This window comes from Tachypleus tridentatus, chromosome 4 (assembly GCF_004210375.1).
Source record: "Tachypleus tridentatus isolate NWPU-2018 chromosome 4, ASM421037v1, whole genome shotgun sequence".
In the NCBI taxonomy this organism is placed as follows: Eukaryota; Metazoa; Arthropoda; class Merostomata; order Xiphosura; family Limulidae; genus Tachypleus; species Tachypleus tridentatus.
In genome coordinates, this window is record NC_134828.1 from 110,344,791 (window position 1) to 110,367,804 (window position 23,014).

General features: G+C 34.2%; 1 protein-coding gene across 3 annotated transcripts in view; it reads right to left on the reverse strand.

Annotated features, from left to right (window-relative positions):
• The window catches only part of LOC143249877 (lachesin-like), a 275,716-nt gene that overhangs the window by 40,370 nt on the left and 212,332 nt on the right, over positions 1 to 23,014 (reverse strand). For all 3 annotated transcript variants that reach the window (XM_076500466.1, XM_076500467.1, XM_076500464.1), the window contains exon 6: positions 10,212 to 10,502. In XM_076500466.1, coding sequence (XP_076356581.1) covers positions 10,212 to 10,502 — 291 coding nt within the window. The remainder of the gene's footprint in view (positions 1 to 10,211; positions 10,503 to 23,014) is intronic.

The following is a 23,014-nucleotide window of genomic DNA, read 5'->3' on the forward strand; positions in this document are numbered from 1 at the left end:
AGTGGGACTGACTGTAACATTATAATGACACCACGACAGAAAGGGCCAACATGTTTGGTGTTAAGAGGATTCGAACCAGCGACCCTCAGATTACGAGTCGAGCACATGAACCATTTCGCCATGCCGGGCCATCTAACAATAAATAAAACTGTGTTTCTCGCTACACTAACAGTCATCCACATACAACTAGGTGTATTAAAAATCCAATTTCATGCAAAGTATTGTATTACTTGTACTTTGAAAGTACACGTGTATTCACGTAATCAAAATGTTGCATAACTGATGTAATAAGTATCCAAGTGTAAGTAGTGGTTTTACAGATCTAGTTCTGCAGTGTATTTTTATCAATGGTTTCAGAAAACGCAAGTAGATTCTCACTGCTATTAAAATATTGTATTTTTAAGTTTTTCAGTTTACAGCAATGTGTACGTTTCGAGTTAATTCAGCTCTGGTTGTGTAGTGTTTGTTGTTGTTGATTCAACCGTATAATTGTAAATAGTTGTGTGCTAACTATATTCTATCATCAAGTTATGAGTTGTAATATTTTACTCAACCAACAACATCTAGAGTTTTATTTTCATTGGTATATACATTATCGAACTATGCCTAACTTCTATTACTGTTATACTGTAAAGAGGCAATCGCTAAGCTTTAATTCGCTTCACATAAAGTTAACATAACTTTTATCACAGAGGGATGAGCGCCCCTCATAAGAACAGTTTACATTTGTTAAAACAGATTCGAACTAGGAAATACGTACACAGGAATTATATTGGTTTGTTCATAGGTAATTTCAGACTATGGAATAGTGCAAAGCCATCAAGTATAATGGCCCGGCATGGCCAAGCGTGTTAAGGCGTGCGACTCGTAATCTGAGGGTAGCGGATTCGCATCCCGGTCGCGCCAAACATGCTCGCCCTATCAGCCGTGGGGGCGTTATAATGTGACGGTCAATCCCACTATTCGTTGGTAAAAGAGTAGCCCAAGAGGTGGCGGTGGGTGGTGATTACTAGCTGCCTTCCCTCTGGTCTTACACTGCTAAATTAGGGACGGCTAGCACAGATAGCCCTCGAGTAGCTTTGTGCGAAATTCCAAAACAAACAAACAAAATCAAGTATAATTTTATGTCTGGCAGAATATTCAAGAGTCTATTCTGAGATCAGTAAATGATATAAGATCAAAGTATGCAACATTTCGATGAATGGATTCTTCAGCGGTCTCGGTGGAAAGAAAAAAACAAACTCTTTCAATCAGATGATTAGAACATAAAGAGGCGTGAAATCATACACACCAATAGAATTTAGAGCTACACTTTTGTCTCCTTTGACAATTAAAGTTAATGAAACTAGGCCTATCTCTTTTAAAACTAACGAAGACTTACAAACTTTCAATCAGTTCTCAATATGAGCGTCTGGTTCATGAAAGAAATGGGGAAGAAGCCCCTTCGATCATATACATGTTAAATCTATAGATAGCAGCTCCAACAGACTACAATGTGCTCATTGTTAAAATAGATGGTTAATTATGTAAGTTATTGTAAATCAGACAATGGCCTATCCTTTTCTAAGCCTACAATAATCAAAACTTCAAAAACATTAGAGTTAGTGAAACTAATATTTCAATTATTAAAATCCTGCCTAACGTAAAGTAATTATCTCTTCGTAAAAATATACCATTTGTTACATTTTACATGTAGAATTATTAGTACTAAACTTAACAAAGTGTTAAACTGGATAACCTAATAAAGCGTTTATAAAAATACTAAACCTGAGGCCCAACTTAGTGTCAGGACTGGTATAAACCTCTCAACGATAAAGTAAAAAACAAAAGAATCGATTTCAAAGTTGTCTTCGATTTTCCGGTCAATCTTAAGCCGTGAGGGCTTTACACGACCAAACCTTGTTCTGTTAACAACAATATCTCTTGATCTTTAAATCGTTCAGTTTGTCTTTCTAGCGTTATCATATAGATCGCAACCTTACCGCATGCTGTTTGTGTGCTACGCTTGAGACCCCCAATAAAATCAAATTATGTGGATGTGGGGAACAAGAGATTTTATTTGATAAAAGTTTTTTTTTTACAAGTTTGAGGTAAAAATTAAAGATAACTAAGTGGATGGGTACACACGCCGTATAAAATTCGCAAGGCGAAGAGCCAAAAATATTAACTACAAATAAGAAGTAAAAACCAGAGAAATGAATATTGTGTTCCTGCTGAGAAACTGAGGGAAGACAAATAAGCATTTTTTCATAAACTTTAACTCGTGCACCACAAGAAGCAAGGAGGGTACATGTTTTCACCCAAGAATTTCTGTTCCAGAAACAAAGATAACCACTCCAACTTAGTAAGTAAGCACTCTTCAGCGCTTACGAATTTCCAGACGTCTTTGGGTACTTTCTAAGTTACAAAACACTTCTACAAACTTTGTTCATCGGTAGTCAGACAAGAGGATGGAAATATATTTTATATTTATATCCCCTTTCAATAGAACTCAAAACCAAATGAGTGAAAGTTATATGTGGTAGCAGTTTTAAAAGGCTAACAACTAACTTATGAATGCTTCCTCAATCCATTTATTTGTTCTCAAGTTGTACAACATTTTATATTGTTTTCGCAATTTTTTTTAGTTAAATACCTTTCGTTGGAGAGTTCTTCCAACTGTCTAACACTTAGATTTAGTGTCTATATGTCTAGACTTAGTGTCGATATGGTGTCTATAAGTCTAGATTTAGTGTCGATATGGTGTCTATATGTCTAGATTTAGTGTCGATATGGTGTCTATAAGTCTAGATTTAGTGTCTATATGTCTAGACTTAGTGTCGATATGGTGTCTATAAGTCTAGATTTAGTGTCTATATGTCTAAACTTAGTGTCGATATGGTGTCTATAAGTCTAGATTTAGTGTCTATATGTCTAGACTTAGTGTCGATATGGTGTCTATAAGTCTAGATTTGGTGTCGATAAGTCTAGATATAGTGTCTATATGTCTAGATTTAGTGTCGATATGGTGTCTATAAGTCTAGATTTAGTGTCGATATGTCTAGACTTAGTGTCGATATGGTGTCTATAAGTCTAGATTTTGTGTCTATATGTCTAGACTTAGTGTCGATATGGTGTCTATAAGTCTAGATTTAGTGTCTATATGTCTAGACTTAGTGTCGATATGGTGTCTATAAGTCTAGATTTTGTGTCTATATGTCTAGACTTAGTGTCGATATGGTGTCTATAAGTCTAGATTTAGTGTCTATATGTCTAGACTTAGTGTCGATATGGTGTCTATAAGTCTAGATTTTGTGTCGATAAGTCTAGATTTAATGTCTATATGTCTAGATTTAGTGTCGATATGTCTAGACTTAGTGTCGATATGGTGTCTATAAGTCTAGATTTAGTGTCGATATGGTGTCTATAAGTATAGATTTAGTGTCGATATGTCTAGACTTAGTGTCGATATGGTGTCTATAAGTCTAGAATTTGTGTCTATATGTCTAGACTTAGTGTCGATATGGTGTCTATAAGTCTAGATTTAGTGTCGATATGTCTAGACTTAGTGTCGATATGGTGTCTATAAGTCTAGATTTAGTGTCTATATGTCTAGACTTAGTGTCGATATGGTATCTATAAGTCTAGATTAAGTCCCTCTTTGTGTATATTTATGGTGCAAATTTCCATACTATCATGAACACCTTCACAATTAAAGTTTTAGTCGAGAAGTTAACTTATCGTGTCTTTTCTATCATGTTAGGATAACAGATAATACCTCGTAAATGGCCTGGCATGGCCAGGTGGGTTAAGGCGTTCGACTCGTAATGTGAGGATCGCGGGTTCGAATCGCCGTCGCACTAAACATTATCGCCCTTTCAGCCGTGGGGGCGTTATAATGTGACGATTAATCCCACAATTCGTTGGTAAAAGAGTAGCCCAAGAGTTGGCGGTGGGTGGTGATGAGTAGCTGCCTTCTCTCTAGTTTTAAACTGCTAAATTAAAATCGGCTAGCGCAGATAGCTCTCATGTCGTTTTGCGCGAAATTCGAAAACAAGCAAACAAACATTAAGATAACTTAGTGTATGATGAATAATATGCTACACTGGCCATATTGTTAACAGATACCGATTATTTGACACCTACTATTATTAAAACGAAATCTCTTAGAGCTTGGACTATGTTCTAATAATAATAAAAAAAAAACAGTGAAAAGGTAAACTTTCCAATTTTATGGGCAAAGATGCACTTTGACATTGATTGACGTTTCGTAGTTAATGTGATGCTGTTGATAGTTAGCCGTTCTGGTAAAGGCTTTTGACATCTATTTGTAATGCAAAATAGTCAGATGCTCAGGTTCTAAAGATGTGTTCAGACCAGAAAAATGGAACGTGCATCAATCTGAGGCACTAGGAGAATCCATAAAACGATTTACTATAAGTTCTATCTCAACCATCGTAACTGCTGTGTATTCTAACAAATGGAACTCCATTAACACAAAGTTAATGTTAAAAGACGTTTGAGTGTGCCAGAGAACAGTGCGAAATATACTCAAGAAGATTTTTCTCTACAGAAAAAATAACGTTCTCTTACACTAGACAGCTTAAGGAAAGTGTGCGGGAAAGAAGCATGTGTTTAGGACACGAATTTCTTACGTCGGAACCTTTTAAAATGGAACTACGTTTGAGGTTATTGTAAAGAACGTTAGTTGTCAGACAGAACATGGCCCAACGTGTGACATGAATTGTAATGATGTGGCGAGACTCCAAAAGGGTCTTAATATCACTTGCTTAACCTACATACAGTATAACAACTAAGTATGTGTTGTTAAATTAAAATAAAACTTAATTGTAATGCTGTTAAATATTAAATATATTAAACTTACACCTATCTTGATGTAACTATCTGGACTAGTTGGGTTATTAACATACTTGATTTATTAGCTGTCAAATCAATCTACTTAAACATTACACCTCAAGTAAAACTGTCTCCATTGTGATGGAAAACACGAAGTCTTGAGTTTAAGTGGGTTATATATATATAAGTTATAAAAAGTTTCTTAGAGTTATCGGTTTAAAGAAGAAAATTGCAGTAAGTAGTTTTGTCATGAAAACTTTCGAACTTAACTCTGACATTAAACGCTTTTTGGTAATTTAGTAACATTATTACGATACTTACTAATGTTACACTATAATTACTTCGTGGTCATGTTTGTATGTTACTGTTTTGAATGTAATACTGCAGCACTTTGAGGCTTTGGTTTGAAAATTAGTTATAAAAACACTTATCATAAGAACTGATAAACATATCAATTTTATGAGTTTAATACATGTCACGCGAATCACTAACAGTTACAGGGTAAGAGATACAGTGGACAACTACAAGCTGATCCACGATAATGATCAGACGTAACTGACTGACTGCTTGTGCGTAATTTGATGTCTTGCTGAACATGGAAGATATTTTGTGAAAAGATTTGTTATCTTACTGATGTTATTACATCACACGCTAGCCTTCTTATACAACCTACTCATGAACGACCACGTGCTTATAAGGCAACCGTTTCAACATCTGATATTGATAAATTCTCCCATTTCTCAAACTTGTACAAAAGACATTTTGTGGAGATTTTCTGTCAGCTTTCATATTTTATTCAATATTCTTTATTTTTATATGAGCTATAAGAAACTGTAAGTTCGTTGTTGTGTTAAAAATCATAAAATTGTCTACATGTTTATTGTTGGAGACTTCGGAGAAAAACAAACTGTAAATTTGTTATTGGAGGTGCTGGAATAAAGTATTTCTGTTATTGGAGACCTTGCAAGAAATTGTAAGTTTGTTGTTGGAGACTCTGGATTAAACAGTACGTTTCTTGTTGGAGATCCTGGAAGACACTAGGTGGCCCGGCATGGCTAGGTGGGTTAAGGCGTGCGACAAGTAATCCGAGGGTGGCGGGTTCGAATCCCCGTCACACCAAACATGCTTGTCCTTTCAGCCGGTCAATCCCACTATTCGTTGGTGAAAGAGTAGCCCAAGCGTTTGCAGTGGGTAGTGATGAATAGCTGCCTTCCCTCTAGTCTTACACTGCTAAATTAGGGACGGCTAGAGCAGATAGCCCTCGTGTAACTTTGCGCGAAATTAAAAAAAACAAGAAACTATGAATATACTATTGGAAAACCCGAAATAAACTGTAAGTTTGTTGGTAGTGACTGTGAAATAAACATGATATGTTTATTGTTAAAAAACGTGTTGCAATGTCGCTCTTTTCTGAGTCACAGTGAGTCAGTTTATACAAAAGACGAAGAAGTTGTGTTACCCAAATATCACTTAACATTCTTAATAGAACAAATAATTGCTGAAACAAGAAAATAAGTTCCAGACGCCAGAAAGTTAACAGAAAGCGTCTCGCATAATATACGTTAGGTATATAGAAGGTAACAAAATATACCAGGACATCCGATATACCAAAATTTACAGTAGTAGCCAAAATATTAAGGATTGTTTGATACACTGTAACGAATTGTCGGAAATAACTTACTTTTATAACAATATATACAACCATAGTCAAGTATAAGAGTTTGTTTACGGTGATGTCGTCAAGTATAGGATAGTGTTTATTACAGTAATTCATTCAAGTATAGGACAGTGTTTATTACAGTGATTCATTCAAGTATAGGACAGTGTTTATTAAAGCGATTCATTCAAGTGGAAGACAGTGTTTATTACAGTGATTCATTCAAGTATAGGACAGTGTTTATTACAGTGATTTATTCAAGTATAGGACAGTGTTTATTACAGTGATTCATTCAAGTATAGGACAGTGTTTATTACAGTGATTCATTCAAGTATAGGACAATGTTTATTACAGTGATGTAGTCAAGTATAGGACAGTGTTTATTACAGTGATGTAGTCAAGTATAGGACAGTGTTTATTACAGTGATGTAGTCAAGTATAGGACAGTGTTTATTACAGTGATGTAGACAAGTATAGGACAGTGTTTATTACAGTGATTCATTCAAGTATAGGACAGTGTTTTTACAGTGATTTAGTCAAGTAAAGGACAGTTTTCTTTTCAGTGATGTAGTCCAGTGAATAGTGGTTTTTATAGTGATATAGTTTAGTATAGGACTGTTTTTACAGTGATTTAGTAAAGTATAGGACTGTTTTTATAGTGATATAGGTTAGTATAGGACAGTGTTTTTACAGTGATTTAGTAAAGTATTGGACTGTTTTTTATAGTGATATAGTTTAGTATAGGACTGTTTTTTATAGTGATATAGTTTAGTATAGGACTGTTTTTTTATAGTGATATAGTTTAGTAGAGGACTGTTTTTACAGTGATTTAGTAAAGTATAGGACTGTTTTTTATAGTGATACAGTTTAGTATAGGACTGTTTTTACAGTGATTTAGTAAAGTATAGGACTGTTTTTATAGTGATATAGTTTAGTATAGGACTGTTTTTACAGTGATTTAGTAAAGTATAGGACTGTTTTTTATAGTGATATAGTTTAGTATAGGACTGTTTTTACAGTGATGTAATCAAGTATAGGACAGTGTTTTTACAGTGAGTTAGTAAAGTATAGGACTGTTTTTTATAGTGATATAGTTTAGTATAGGACTGTTTTTTATAGTGATATAGTTTAGTATAGGACTGTTTTTACAGTGATTTAGTAAAGTATAGGACTCTTTTTTATAGTGATATAGTTTAGTATAGGACTGTTTTTAACAAGGTTGTACGAAAGCGTTAGAGGAAGTAAATCATTATATTAACATTCAAATAATTGTTAGAATTTCGAGCTGAAATACCTATTTCATGAAATATAATTTTGTTATGAACTATCCATAAAATTATATTCTATACCCAAATCATTAAAGTTAATTTAGATCTTCGTGCAAATGTAAAAACATAGTTTAGCCTACGTGAAATCAAAGAATTCTTAATATATATTAAAATCTATAGCGTAATTTGTTGGAAACCGTAATTACATGTTAGATAACATACATCTGGTACATTTATATGTTCACTATGCCACGAGTACGTTATTACAACTAGTGATATCTCATCAATGGGGCAATTTTCATTATAAATGATGGAGTCGTTCAACCACATGTTTAGTAATACATTGAAATAAGCATGGGCAAAAATATTTCGATCTGGCTTTATATGTGATTATATATATATAATATATTTCGATCTGGCTTTATATGTGATTATATATATATAATATATTTCGATCTGGCTTTATATGTGATTATATATATATAATATATTTCGATCTGGCTTTATATGTGATTATATATATATAATATATTTCGATCTGGCTTTATATGTGATTATATATATATAATATATTTCGATCTGGCTTTATATGTGATTATATATATATAATATATTTCGATCTGGCTTTATATGTGATTATATATATATAATATATTTCGATCTGGCTTTATATGTGATTATATATATATAATATATTTCGATCTGGCTTTATATGTGATTATATATATATAATATATTTCGATCTGGCTTTATATGTGATTATATATATATAATATATTTCGACCTGGCTTTATATGTGATTGCTCTTTGTATATATGATTTTTTTTCGTTTAATACAAAGCTACAAGATAGGCTTTCTCTACTTAAATCATTAAACCCAGTGTTTGGGGTTATAAACCTAGAGACTTACCATTGAGACACCAGGGGTATTTATATATGAGGAACGGGATTTTAATTCACATATTTTTGAATGAATCAAAATTCTTATTGGTAAAATTACTTAGCACCACCAAACACACAAGCTGTTTTCCCTCTAATTGTAGAATTCAATCATTCTACGTTTGTCAGTGCACAGTCTATGTTGCGTTAACCGACATTTTCCTCTGCATGATAGAAATTTCAATGTAAGTTATAAAAACAGGGCTGTTTCCGAGGAATGAATAAAGTAAGGTTGCAGCGCCGTCTAACATCTGGAAAATAAATTCTGTTATTTTTGTTAAAATTCATCTGGTGTTTAGAAATTTGGCGATTGTTTCTTCTTTTGAACATCTTCTTAAACTTAAAGCGTTTTTATTCATAAAACATCTTAAATAATAATAATAAAAGAGTTTTATTTAATACACTCGATAAAGTGTTTAGGCGTTTATATGGTACCAAAAATTTAACAGACGTCGTTCAAGAATACCCGGAATATGAACTTCTACCAACACAGAATCGCTTCATATTTAGGAGTCCTCCAAGATGGCGACTGATTAGCAGTCGAAACGTAAAGGACATAACTAGTTAATATCTGGTAGAAAGTTATTAATTATTAATTTAATCGTGGTGATCAACAACAATTGACGGCCAATCACTTTAGCACTACTATAACTTCTTAGTTTGGTGTCATTAACACAATGTACAAGTATTTTATACTTATATAACCGAAAAGATATAAAGATATATTCAACGTGTTTATGATAAAATTGGGAAACTTTTAATTGACTGTGTGATTATTAACTTAAGTTCTTAACTGATTAAAAAATAAGGAAATGAATCACACAGTTACTCAAAACCTTGCTACTTTATAATTGTGTTAAAATGTTAAAATAATATCCACAATATTAACGTTTATTCTTATTATATAGAATGCAATTTTATACAGGGTGTTCAGAAAGTCACTGTGCACTTATATATTTATTAACAGACATGTTTTAATATAGAATACAGGAGGTAAACATGAATGACAATTATAAACAATGTTGAAAGTGGCCCCCGTTGACATCAATACAGGCCTGGATCCTTCTTATTTTGTTTCTAAACACCGCTATCAGTTGCTGGCTTGAAATAGAGTGAATAAAATATGATTACAAAACTGCACAGTAACTTTCCGAACACCCTGTAGAATAGATGTTTATAACAGAAACATATCCGGCTGAAATACGTTTTAACGTAGGTCTAGGGTTGGAAACATACAACTAAAACTAAGTAGGATTAGAAACGTATGGCTAAAGGTAAGTAGAGTTGTAAACATACAATTAAGCCAAGTTAGGCTTCGAAACGTACAACTAAACCGAAGTAGGGTTAGCAACGTATTATTAAAGGCAAATTAGGCTTGGAGACATACAACTAAAGCTAAGCAGGGTTGGTAGCATACAAATAAAGTTAAGTACGATTGGAGCATACAAGTGAACCTGAAAGTGACATGAACATACCGATTGTAACATTTTAAATAAGGGTTAGAAACTTACCATGTAGGTTAATTGAAGCCTCAACTTCTCCCAGAGAGTTTTTAGCATGACAACTATAAGATCCAAAGTCTTCGTGGTCCACATTCCGTATCCTTAACCTCATTTCTACCTTGTACAGTCCTATTTCAACCGTCATCACATCTCGCTTCGAATCTGAGATAACCAAGGTGTCTCCATCTCTCATCCAGTAGGTCACTGATGGGGGATACGATTCCAGATGACACTCCAGGGTAACAGACGTCCCCAGACTTGTTCCTAACACTTCTTCGTTTGTCCAGATCATGGGTGGAACTTTGTGTAAGAAGAAATAAAATAAATCGTACACAGAGGATATTGGTTAAAGCTTTACTATCTTTAACAAATTTCTAAAATATGTTTCAGACAAGATCTAACTAACAAAACGTCTTTCTGTGCTTTTAAGTGCAACGAACAATCAGGTATTAAGTCAAGAGTAGAGCCAAACTTGACGAGTTAGTATTTTTGTTGTTGTTTGAAGTTAAGCACAAAGCCCGCCATGGGTATCGAAACCCGGTTTTTAGTTGTGTGAGTCCACAGGAATACCGCTGTGCCACTGGGTGACGTTAGTGTTCCAGAAAAGTTACATAATGGTGGATGTGTTGTTGCGATACAAATGTGAAGAAACAACAATCATTGTCACATTTGTAAAAAAATAATCAGGGATAAGTGAAATATTATATGTGTGTCATGCCCCGGCACGGCCAGGTGGTTAAGACACTCTATTCGTAATTCGAGGGTCGCGGATTACGAGTCCCCGTCACACCAAACATGCTTGCCCTTTCAGCCGTGGGGAGCGTTATAATGTGACGGTCAATCCTATTAATTGTTGGTAAAAGAGTAGTCCAACAGTTGGCGGTTGGTGATGATGACTAGCTGCCTTCCCTCTAGTCTTACACTGTAAAATTAGGAACGGCTAGCGCAGATAGCTCTCGTGTAGCTATGCGCGAAATTCAGAAAACAAACAAATGAAATGAATTTTTAGAGATTACATTTCGTATAATATATTGCCAGGGTGATAAGAAAATACGTCTACATCATGATATAGTGTTTGGTTACACGTTTAAATGTCCACAGTAGGGCTCATACGATCCAATGAGAATGAAGCTACTGCTCCATTCTCTCTCTTTTTGCTGTGAAGACATTAGATTTCTAAATCACTTCTCTTTATTTGATACTACGAGCCGACTTCCGCGTGCAGTGTAGGGTGTTTGGAATGTTTGTCGACACGTGTGGTCTAAGATTTAGTTCGACCATCTTTAGAAAAGTTTGTTAAATTGAAAGATGCGGTTCTGGACCATACGCATGGCTATCAAAACACGAACGATGTTAAGACAAGGGTACCTTAAACATTATACATATAAAGTGTGGTTAATCCAGCAGGTTTACTGGTGTTATACGAGGTCTTATAAGTTTGAGAATGTACAAATTTTTATTCTTTGTTTCCTTCGAACAAGGCTTAGAACAGTTCATATTAACAATAGTAACCCTCTAGGTGTAGAGGTTTGAATATACTTACCTAAATAACACACACACATATATATCAGTTTGAATTTTAAATTTAAAGGTAAAACGAGAAGACATGATGTGTAGAATTCTTCTGATTTATAAAACGAATAATTTTTTATTTACACTGTTGAGCGATGTTTTATTACACGTGAAATTATTTAGAAAATACCTTATATGATTTAGACTTAAAAAAAAACAACTGCTGCTTACTGAGGCCAAACTTTTGAGATTCTGCTGACGAGTGATTGAAATACGATAAGTATTAAAATAACGATAATTTTTCCTCGTATTATTTTTCTTGGAGAAAGTCAGCTGACATGCTATCTAAAGATAGGTTTGATAATGTAAGAAAGGCTTATCTGTGTATACGACTATATAGGAGAATGTGCGTCAACATATATTTAACCGAGTTGATGTTAAACCTAAATAATGTGACAATTCTAAGGGAGATCGAAGCAGGACGTAAATAAATGAAAATTAATAGCAGAGATGATAAGGGTTAGAGCTTGCTTTATAACAGGTGAATTACAGAGAACTTCAGGTTATTAAGTTATGATAAGGGTGTGTTCCAGGGTTAGAGCTTGCTTTATAACAGGGGAATTACAGAGAACTTCAGGTTATTAAGTTATGATAAGGGTGTGTTCCAAGGTTAGAGCTTGCTCTATAACAGGTGAATTACAGAGAACTTCAGGTTATCAAGTTATGATAAGGGTGTGTTCCACGGTTAGAGCTTGCTCTATAACAGGAGAATTACAGAGAACTTCAGGTTATCAAGTTATGATAAGGGTGTGTTCCAGGGTCAGAGCTTGCTCTATAACAGGTGAATTACAGAGAACTTCAGGTTATCAAGTTATGATAAGGGTGTGTTCCAGGGTTAGAGCTTGCTCTATAACAGGTGAATTACAGAGAACTTCAGGTTATCAAGTTCTAGTACGCGTGAATTATCCTAGAATGAATGCTAATACAGATTAACATGTAACACAGCCGTATAAAGATATCCTGTGTGTTCGAATAACGTTCCTTTATTTTTTGAAATGCTTCCACATAGAACATAACATATCAGTCCATATGTTCGCATGTTCTGGATGTTACAACTGTGCTACAGGTTTTTTTGAGGTTATTCTCTTCAAGCCTCAACAACTAAAGATCTGAGGTCCGAAAATAAAAGTCAATTTTGAGGAGAAACTTTACTGGGATATGCTGTGACCTGTACACACCCATGAACTGCATTGTCGGTGCTTATTAGTGACACAGCCCGAAATTTATAGTAATTTGAAACCCACACAAAGAGAAACAAACATGGAAAATCGTTCAAGTACTTTAAGTACTAAAAGCCTTCGCACATTACAGAAACTAAGTGAAGCTGTGAACTGAACGAGTACAAACACATCAAAAACACGGTAACAAATAGTTTCTTTCCCCTACAAATAATCGAGATCGTTGCCAAGTTACAGACGGTAATACATTTAACCAGTAAAGCCGTGAACTAAACATGGACAAACACTGGAACAGATATTAATTTTAGACTTATAAATAACCAAGATTGCTATTAGCTTAGATATTAAATTACCAACTTTCTATATTATGCTGTGTAATACAAATATTGTTCCTGGTTACTATGCGTTATTTCTGAATTGCTTATGTTGTAAAAGTACAAAAAAATGACCATTATTCCCTTCAAACTTTGCTTTTGTGACCTGGATAATAAAATTTTAAAATTAACCTGTTTTATATGTAAAAACTGTCAAATTTGCACATTTTCATTTACATAAGGTCTGAATAAAACAACATATGTTTACAAGATTTACATGTATTTATACTGTTTAGTTTAAGACAAAGCCACCAGGGAGACGTTAGATCAAAATAATGGAACTAAGCACGTTCTGTGGTGGGATTTGAATGGAACTAAGCCCGTTTTGTTGTGGGATTTGGATAGGACTTAGCACGTTCTGTGGTGGGATTTGAATGGGACTAAGCATGTTTTATGGTGGAATTTGAGTGGAACTAAGCACGTTCTGTGGTGGGATCTGAATGGAACTAAGCACGTTTTGTTGTGGGATTTGGATAGGACTTAGCACGTTCTGTGGTGGGATTTGAATGGGACTAAGCATGTTTTATGGTGGAATTTGAGTGGAACTAAGCACGTTCTGTGGTGGGATTTGTATGGAACTAAGCAAGTTCTGTGGTGGGATTTGAATGGAACTAAGCACGTTCTGTAGTGGGATTTGAATGGAACTAAGCACATTCTGTGGTGGGATTTGAATGGGACTAAGCACGTTCTGTGGTGGGATCTGAATGGAACTAAGCACGTTCTGTGGTGGGATTTGAATGGGACTAAGCACGTTCTGTGGTGGGATTTGAATGGGACTAAGCACGTTCTGTGGTGGGATTTGAATGGAACTAAGCACGTTCTGTGGTGGGATTTGAATGGAACTAAGCACGTTCTGTGGTGGGTTTTGAATGGAATTAAGCACTTTCTGTGGTGGGATTTTAATGGGACTAAGCACGTTCAGTGGTGGGATCTGAATGGGACTAAGCACGTTCTGTGGTGGGATTTGAATTTGTGACCCGCAGATTGCGAGTTGAGTGATCAACGCCTGTGAAATTTTTAGAAATAAAATTACTAATGATATTTTCCCTGGGAAACATGACCTGACCTCCAGCCAGTGAACTGCTACACAAGGACTAAAGGATGGAACAAACGTAACGTTATGATTCGTTTGTATGACACTCTTAGTTAACACTGTTCTGTACAGTTACTAACGAAAGAAACGGGACAATTGATGTAAGTTACAAACGAATGATTGAGGAATGTTGCATACCTTAACATACATAAGTAGCCTTTAACAGGTAACTTTAGACCGTGCACTGATAGGTTGCCTCAAGAGATGATGACGTCACAGTGCCACAATTTGTTAGTTTTGTTTTGAATTTCGCGCAAAGCTACTTAAGGGTTATCTGCGCTAGCCGTCCCTAATTTAGCAGTGTAAAACTAGAGAGGAGGCAATTAGTCATCACCACTCACCGCCAGCTCTTGGACTACTATTTTACCAACGAATAGTGGGATTGAATGTAACATTATAACGCCCCCACGGCTGAAAAAGCGATCATGTTTGGTGTGACGGGGATGCAAACCTAGCAACCACCTAGCCATGCCAGCCCCAGTGCCACGATCCAGAGACGATTATGTCGTAGTTCCATGAAGTGGCACCAGATGGCAATGGTGTATTAAGAAATCGGTGAAATCATGATTCCATGAATTTTCACCAGAGGGCATATTGTTAGAGAAGGGTTAGAATGATGAGGTTTGTCCAGTTGGCATACAATTGTTTACACAATTGATCAAAGTTTATATCACAGTTTTGGTTTATAAGTAAACGTTAAATCTGTAGTTTATAGTCATAATCAAAGACTTAAAATTTAATATTTTGTTCAACTTGCATCTTATTTTTTTATAATTTGTCTTGCATAGTCCCGAAACGAATGAGTTGAGAATGATAGAGTTTCTAAAGTCATTGGTCCTCAGGTGAACTACTCGTAGGTTTCTCAACATCAGAGTACTTTATCGCCTTCATATTTAATAATTGCTGAAGTACCCGTAACCTAGACTGATGTTTGGTAAATTCATGATTAATGAAAGATTATCTCAAGACATGAAAATTTGCTTCTCTTTTATGTAATGGTAAGAAATGCATAAGTACACACAAAGACTGCAAAACACAAAATTTGAACCCGCAACTTTACATGATGTATATTTCCATGAACTTAACAAACCTTTATTCTACATTTGGTGAAAATACATCAACAGCGGGAGGAGTAGTGATTAACAAAATGCTAAACCCAAAATTTGTATGCACTTCCGAATTGGTCAAATGAGCGTTCATACCAGTTTTGGTGAAGATCCATCTAGATACTGCGAAATAGCGACATGGACATACAACAGGCAGTACTATTACATTTATATAGATTTATCGCACCTACTGTATTTATGAGCATCACTTATAGTTTTAAAAACATTATTAATATTTAATTATTAGTCCTAAAAACTACAAGTAAAACTATTATTATTATTATTAACAGTGACATTGTTATTATACAGAGTGTTCGGAAAGTCACTGTGCAGTTTTGTAATCATATTTTATTCAGTCTATTTCAAGCCAGCAACTGATAGCGATGTTTAGAAACAAAATAAGAAGGATCCAGGTCTGCATTGATGCCAACGGGGTCTCTTTCAACATTGTTTATATTGTTCATATTTACCTCCTGTATTCTATATTGAAACATGTCTGTTAATAAATATATAAGTGCACAGTGACTTTCCGAACACCCTGTATGATTATTTTTGATTTTTCCATTTATACGATAACTTAAATCTTTAACACTTTTTTCTGTATTCGCAATAGTTCTATATAGTTAATAACTTTAATACCAGATGTCAGCTTTTGTTACATTTGTTGCCTAGATACTTGTTTTAAGCCATTTATCTTCATATTAACAAAGCTGTATTTCTCAATAGATTGTTGTCCAATGAAGGCTATGTTAAGAGGACCAAGAGCGTACAAATGAAAGTATTTTAAGGTGAATTAAAGCCCGTTTAATATTCTACATATTAATGTACTAATTATGGTTTTTTGGTTTATCTAATATCATGACATCCTTTATACTTTTTGCAATATTTGATGCTCTATATCTAAAATAGTTATTGTTAATTCATTTTTATAGCTAATGGATATATTGCGTAATAGTTACACGTCTTGAAAAGGATGCTTATTTAATTTACTAAGTAATATACAATAATTTCATGTGAAGCTTTATAAATTTACTTGTTTCGCTTAAGGAATTTGCCTAAATAATTGTGTTTAACCATTACTATTGTAAAAAAAAAATCTATCTTTCTGTAGATATGTCCACAAATCCTTACCGAGAAATAGTTTCTTCTTGATTGCATATAGGTTCAATGCATAATATTCTTACAATTTCAGAAAATGTGTATTTACTACAGATGGATGACTCTTCAATCCTATTACTGATTGCAAGTTGGAGTCGAGATATGTGCCTGATTCTCAAGCCCCAATAGTGTATCGAAGGTTTCAAACTTCAAGACGGACTAAAACCTCGAAATATTTTGATTTTAGGAAATACAAAAGGTCAGTGACAGGAGAGGTCATTACTTGACAAGACGCCACTCCACTTTTAAAATTGGGAAGAAAAAAGCAAAGTTATACTTCACTGAATTTCATCATTTATTATCATGCCTGTGGTCATTGTAGAGGTGGAAAATTTTGACCTGTAGAACAGACCATATTTAAATAAATAAATAGATTTCAAATGCTTAGTCATTGGGTGTATATCGGTGTGTCTATGTTTAAATAACTGTTTTAACTTAATTTCTTTCAGACACACATCATTCCCAGTGTGAATAGGTAACATGATAGCTTCATTACATTCATAAAATCATCAACTATCCTTACTTGTGGAGTGTGCTTAATATTTTTAAGAGAAAACTTTACCATAATATTGAGGAGTTTGCTTATAATTCTATGTTATAATCTGGAATTTTTCTGGATAACCCAGTGTTCACTAAATTGCAAAGTCTTCTCTTCTCTGTCTATTCTATTTTATCATTACTCTGTAAAAAATAGATGTTACATCTAAATTAACAATTCTTTTTATTTATTCATCATGACATTTTAAGTTAAACAGTATCAAGAGTTGGTTTGCATATTGCCTAAAGCTACACCTGAACAGATTAGAGAAATAATTTTGTATAAATTTATCATCCGTATTTGCCAATATTTAATGTTTTAAAGAAAGGATTTCTCCTGACGTACATTAAAAGACAGAAAATTAGATGGTACAAGCCAGTACTGAGAGAGCTGGCTGTCAAAAAATATCATTTAAGGAGAAAAGAAACCACTTTTAGTAACACAAATACGTTTTTTAGTTAGTGATTTGGCAGGACAGACTATTGGTAAAACTTTGAATTGAAAAAAATATACCGAGTACACGAAACAAGGCATTCTCGTTCTGAAGGCCTGGTGCACTTGCTTTATCAACGTAAATCTTATGAAAGTTTAGTCTATAAAGTATTAAACTCTATATAAAACGATATGGATTCTGTCATACAAAATTATATGTTGCCTGTAAATCATAAGCCAAAGATGATAAACCAGCTGCAATCGTGTCATCTGACTTGTAATTGCCAAGTCATGTGACCCATTAAAATTGACATGTAATCACCAAGTCATGAAAATTTAAAGATTATCGATAACATTTCAAAAAATACGAAAAAAACAACTGAAACTGTATTAATGTGATACATTACAGTGGAAATCTAATTATAATGATTAAGGGGAATTAGTGATTAGTGGAAGATCCTTTCCAAACATTAACATAATGGACCTGATCAGTGACATACTACAAGAATGAAAGAATTTTAACTCCATAGATAAAATAGGAATTGCAGTATGCTTGTCAAATGGACTCATTTTTAATAAAGTAGTGTTGTGTTATATATTCATTTGTTTATTTAATGTCGTTATGTACTGTTGTCAGCCTTTTCAGCTTTGTAATATTTTGAACTGGCTAAGAAATAATATCATTTGTTCTAAGGGCCAAATTGTTACTACTGGTAGAAATAAAGTTGATGGTAAAGTGAAATGTGAATGATATAGACAGAGAAAATAAAGTATAATAGAACATTACAATCCATCTGGTATAATCTGATGCATACGGCTAGTTTGAGTGAATTACAGCCCCTTTATTTAAACATGTAAAAACACGAAGCAACTCAACCAATCTAAAACAGGTCAAAGACTGGTTAAGTCGTCAGAATACATTAACAAGAAAGTTATAAAGTTTGAGAAACTGAGGAATTATTTTAGGGATTTATGAACAATAGCAGGATTGTTTAGTGGATCTTTCTAAACTATGTCAAAATAACAATCTGTTTAAGTATTTACTCAGATGTGTCAATATGTTTTCTAAACATGCATGAGTTGTCTCATTTAAAGATAAGTAATGTGTGACACTGCTATTGTTGTCAAGCAGATTTGTTTTAAAACATAGGTAAAAACTCTGTGAATTACACACTGATTCTAGGACTAAATTTAATAATCTTTTGTATCAACATCATATGAAAAAGCAAAACATTTAAGTCTTTACTAAATATAATGGAACTAAAAGATATGTGGCACAAAATATTTAATTTCTCTCTTAAAACTTAGGAGGTACCACTATGTTACTCATCGTGGAACTTATATCATCATTCTGCATATTCTGGCCAGTACTTATGATGAATCGTATCACCTCGTCATTAAAATCAGACCAATAGACAGGATGACTCTAATCATCTGTGATGTTGAGAAACTTTATAAACCACTCACTAAAGTGAGATTTAAATTCAAAATGGACGATCAAGTACTTATTAGTGAAGTGAAGGGTTAGTTCGAGAAACACTTTATGCTTAGATGGAAAGACGAAGTCTTTATAATTCACAAGAGAATAAAGTGGTAAATGTAACAGTTTATAACTTGTAATACCATCTCTAAAAACATTAAATGGAATATTTTAAGAATCTGAACTACTACATCATGTTGTCAAGTCCATCAAACTTATATATATATGCTGTGGAAGAAAGATTATGTGAAGAGGAGAGACATGAAAACAAGCACATTTACAATTAGATCCCTCAAATATGCGTGAATTGTCCGCTATCATAAAATATTAAGAATCTTCTATCACTTTTATTCAGCCTGAATCAGCTTTATTTGGCAATACCTATTGATAATTCTATGAACTGTTTTGCCACCAATATTCTGGCAAACTATGTTACTCCTCCTTCAAGATTATCACCCTTGAACGTTCGTGAGATGTAGTCTTGGCCAAATTACAGTATCAATATAGATGGCATAATGTGCTTGACAGTGAAGAATGGTTATCTAACTTTTTGGGGTCCTCAATTCGCTACCATAATTAATTATATTAGACCAGTTTATTGCTTAAAATGTGAACATTTAATAACGTCCTACACCAAGAAATGTCTTTTTCTAAATCCCACAGAGAACCTATATTTACATTTGATTCATTCATCCGAGAAATAGATGCAAATATTAATAATGGAGCCTACATAACGTTCAGTCCTTTGCTATTAGTACCTCTTCGATTTCTTAATAACCACATGATAACAGAGTCTACGATAGCTCCATATGCTGTTAGCAACCATGGAAGATTTTTATTCACTTTGGGTTTTTGTGGAATCCAGTATTGTTGTATGACGTGTATGTACAAAGCATTCAACTTAAAGGTCAATGTGGAGACGTGATCAGTGAAACATTTACGAATCCTCATTACAGACCCATTTCTAAACAAAGTATTCAGACTATGAGGTCGATATGAAAGACGATATGGGTTGAACTTTTCATTTGAACAAGGGAAAGTAATCATAACTCTTCATTGTTGTCGTTTCTGACATGATAAGAGTACCTTACTATCATGAACCAGCCGTCTATGACGTCTATTATGACTATTAAGTGGAAAATGGTTTACTTTATTACAGTGGTATTCATTGGAAATGGGTTCACGGATTGGGAGACCTATTGAGTTACTTGTTTGGTTCAACTATACGATTTCTTTAAAAAAGGGAATTTAGCCTTAGGGAAACAGGTTGTTCAGTCAGACATAAACTTAGCATCAGATGTCACTTAAGGAAAATCTTTTGTTTATGATGGAAAACCAGAAGCAGTACAAGAGCTCAGAACCAGACTCAAAACTTTAAACATGTTCTCCCTCATGTAAACTAGAAGTAGAATAGTTTCGTGTTGACAGCCACCAAAACCAACGGATAGAGCACACTGACTTCAGACTTTTTTGACAAGTAAACATGACCTTCATACTGTATTAAAGTCTTGTCAGTGTACAAAGACTGAGATAGACTTATTTTCTTTTAGCGATGTAAAACGTGTTACTTCGTTCTTTATCTTCTCAGGTAGATGCGCACCTGAATGACAAACACGTCTTCGTACCACAACCTTTATGCGTATAAAGTCTACATAAAAACTTTACTAGTGAAGATAAGTCATGTGGCATTGTCCAACATGGTGGGTGGTTTGACGATCTCGATGGTCCGGCATGGCCAAGTAGGCTGAGGCGTTCGAATCATAATCCGAGGTTCACGGGTTTGAATCCACGTCACACCAAACATGTTTGCTTTATCAGCCGTGAGGGCGTTATAAAGTTACGGTCAATCCCACTATTCGTTGGTTAAAGAGTAGCCCAATAGTTGGTGGTGGGTGGTGATGACTAGCTACCTTCTCTCTAGTCTTACACCGCTAAATTACGGACGGCTAGTGCGGAGAGCCCTCGTGTAGCTTAGCGCGAAATTCAAAACAAAACAAAAAACAATCTCAACTACAATAATGATGAGAACGGTGGGATCATGGACCGACACATAGATACATGTGGTAGTCCAACAGTTGGCCTTTCAGGAATCCATATATATATATATATAAGGAACAACTAAACATTATTAGAAATCGTTTTCATTTCCTCAGGGAAACTTACCATCATTTATCGATAATTCATTCTAAAGTCAAACACTTGCACGTCTTGGTATAAGATCCTTTGATAAAAATACATTTGATGGGTTTTGTAAGAAAAATTCATAAACCCTGAAACATCACGGTATCAATTTCTTGGCAATCAACGTGGATGTTAAAAAGATTCCTACTCTATCTTCACATTCTAATGTTGATGCTCAACTGTATGCTATTATTTAGTACAACGGAAAAAAATTGAAAATATAGGAACTGATACAGGATACGACGAATACTACGGAGGATACACATTCGTTGTCTCTAATCTGACATCTGATCTACCTTCTAGAGTTTCTTAATTTAACTTGGTGAACCAGAGAAATTTACGAATTGAAATGCGTTTTGTTAGTGCCTTACCTAACACTACAGATGTTCTATCATATGCAGAATTCCAGTCAGTTTCAGAAAAAGACTAGACGAGATATAACGTGGGTAGTATGTAAGAAGCTTTAAACAGAAATTTATTCTATACTCAAACAAGATTTGCGTACGTGAAAGAAACTTGGAGGAGTGTGTTTGCTAGTGGCCAACAACCTGACCATATAGAAAAACAACTGTCCATTGTCAGTATGTGTTTGAGCAATAAACCAGTAGTTCTGTGTTTATTTTGATCGAAATGAGAAAGGAGAATAGTTTGATATATTAGGACTAGCTCCACGTAACGTCAACATAAGAAATGTATCGGGAAGAACAGTCGAATATAAACTTACAACACAAAAGAACCACAAGGAACACATTATTATCTCTCTATTTGTGTGTTGGCTATATTGTTGGTATTAAGTTTATAATCGTTGTTGATATCTGTTCAAACGAAAACTGTTGTCTATATTTGGATACCACAAGATGTTAATAATATGTTTGCTCATTATTGTGTTGTAAAACGTATTATTTGAAATACGTCATTAATAGATATATATTGTTCGTAGATCACGGTACAAAATCTTTATTGTGAAAAAGTAATAAATTATTAAGTTGTGTCGAGAACAATAGTGTTGTAAACTTCTTTTTGATACTAAACTAATGCAAAAAGTCCCGGCATGGCCAAGCGTGTTAAGACGTTCGACTCGTAAACCGTGGGTCGTGGGTTCAAATCCCATCGCACCAAACATTGTCGCCCTTTCAGCTGTGAGGGTGTTATAATGTGACGGTCAATCCCACTATTCATTCGTAAAAGAGTAGCCCAAGAGTTTGCAGTGGGTGGTGATGACTAGCTGCCTTCCCTCTAGTCTTACACTGCTAAATTAGGGACGGCTAGCGCAGATAGCCCTCGAGTAGCTTTGCACGAAATTAAAAAAAAACAACAAAATAAAAATAACAGTTTTACATTTTAGGACATGTAGTTAAATATAGATGTTAGCAACGTAATAGCATGCTAAGCTACTCTACAATTAACTCATTATCCTTTTAAGCTAATTGTCTATAGTAACACTACCCTTAATAAGACAATCCATCTAGTAACACTATCTGCCTTTGTAAAAACTTCTATAATTAAATATCTAACCAAAAACTATTAAACTGATAATTACTAGAGGTTAAAATAGCAGATTTAATCTTTTACTAATAACTATAATTGTGATAAACACTTTTCAGAACTGTTAATTGTAAATACAACGTTCTGCAAACCAGATAGATTACTAATTTTTAGTAATTAATTCTTACTATAGAGTGGATGACATACTGAAATAC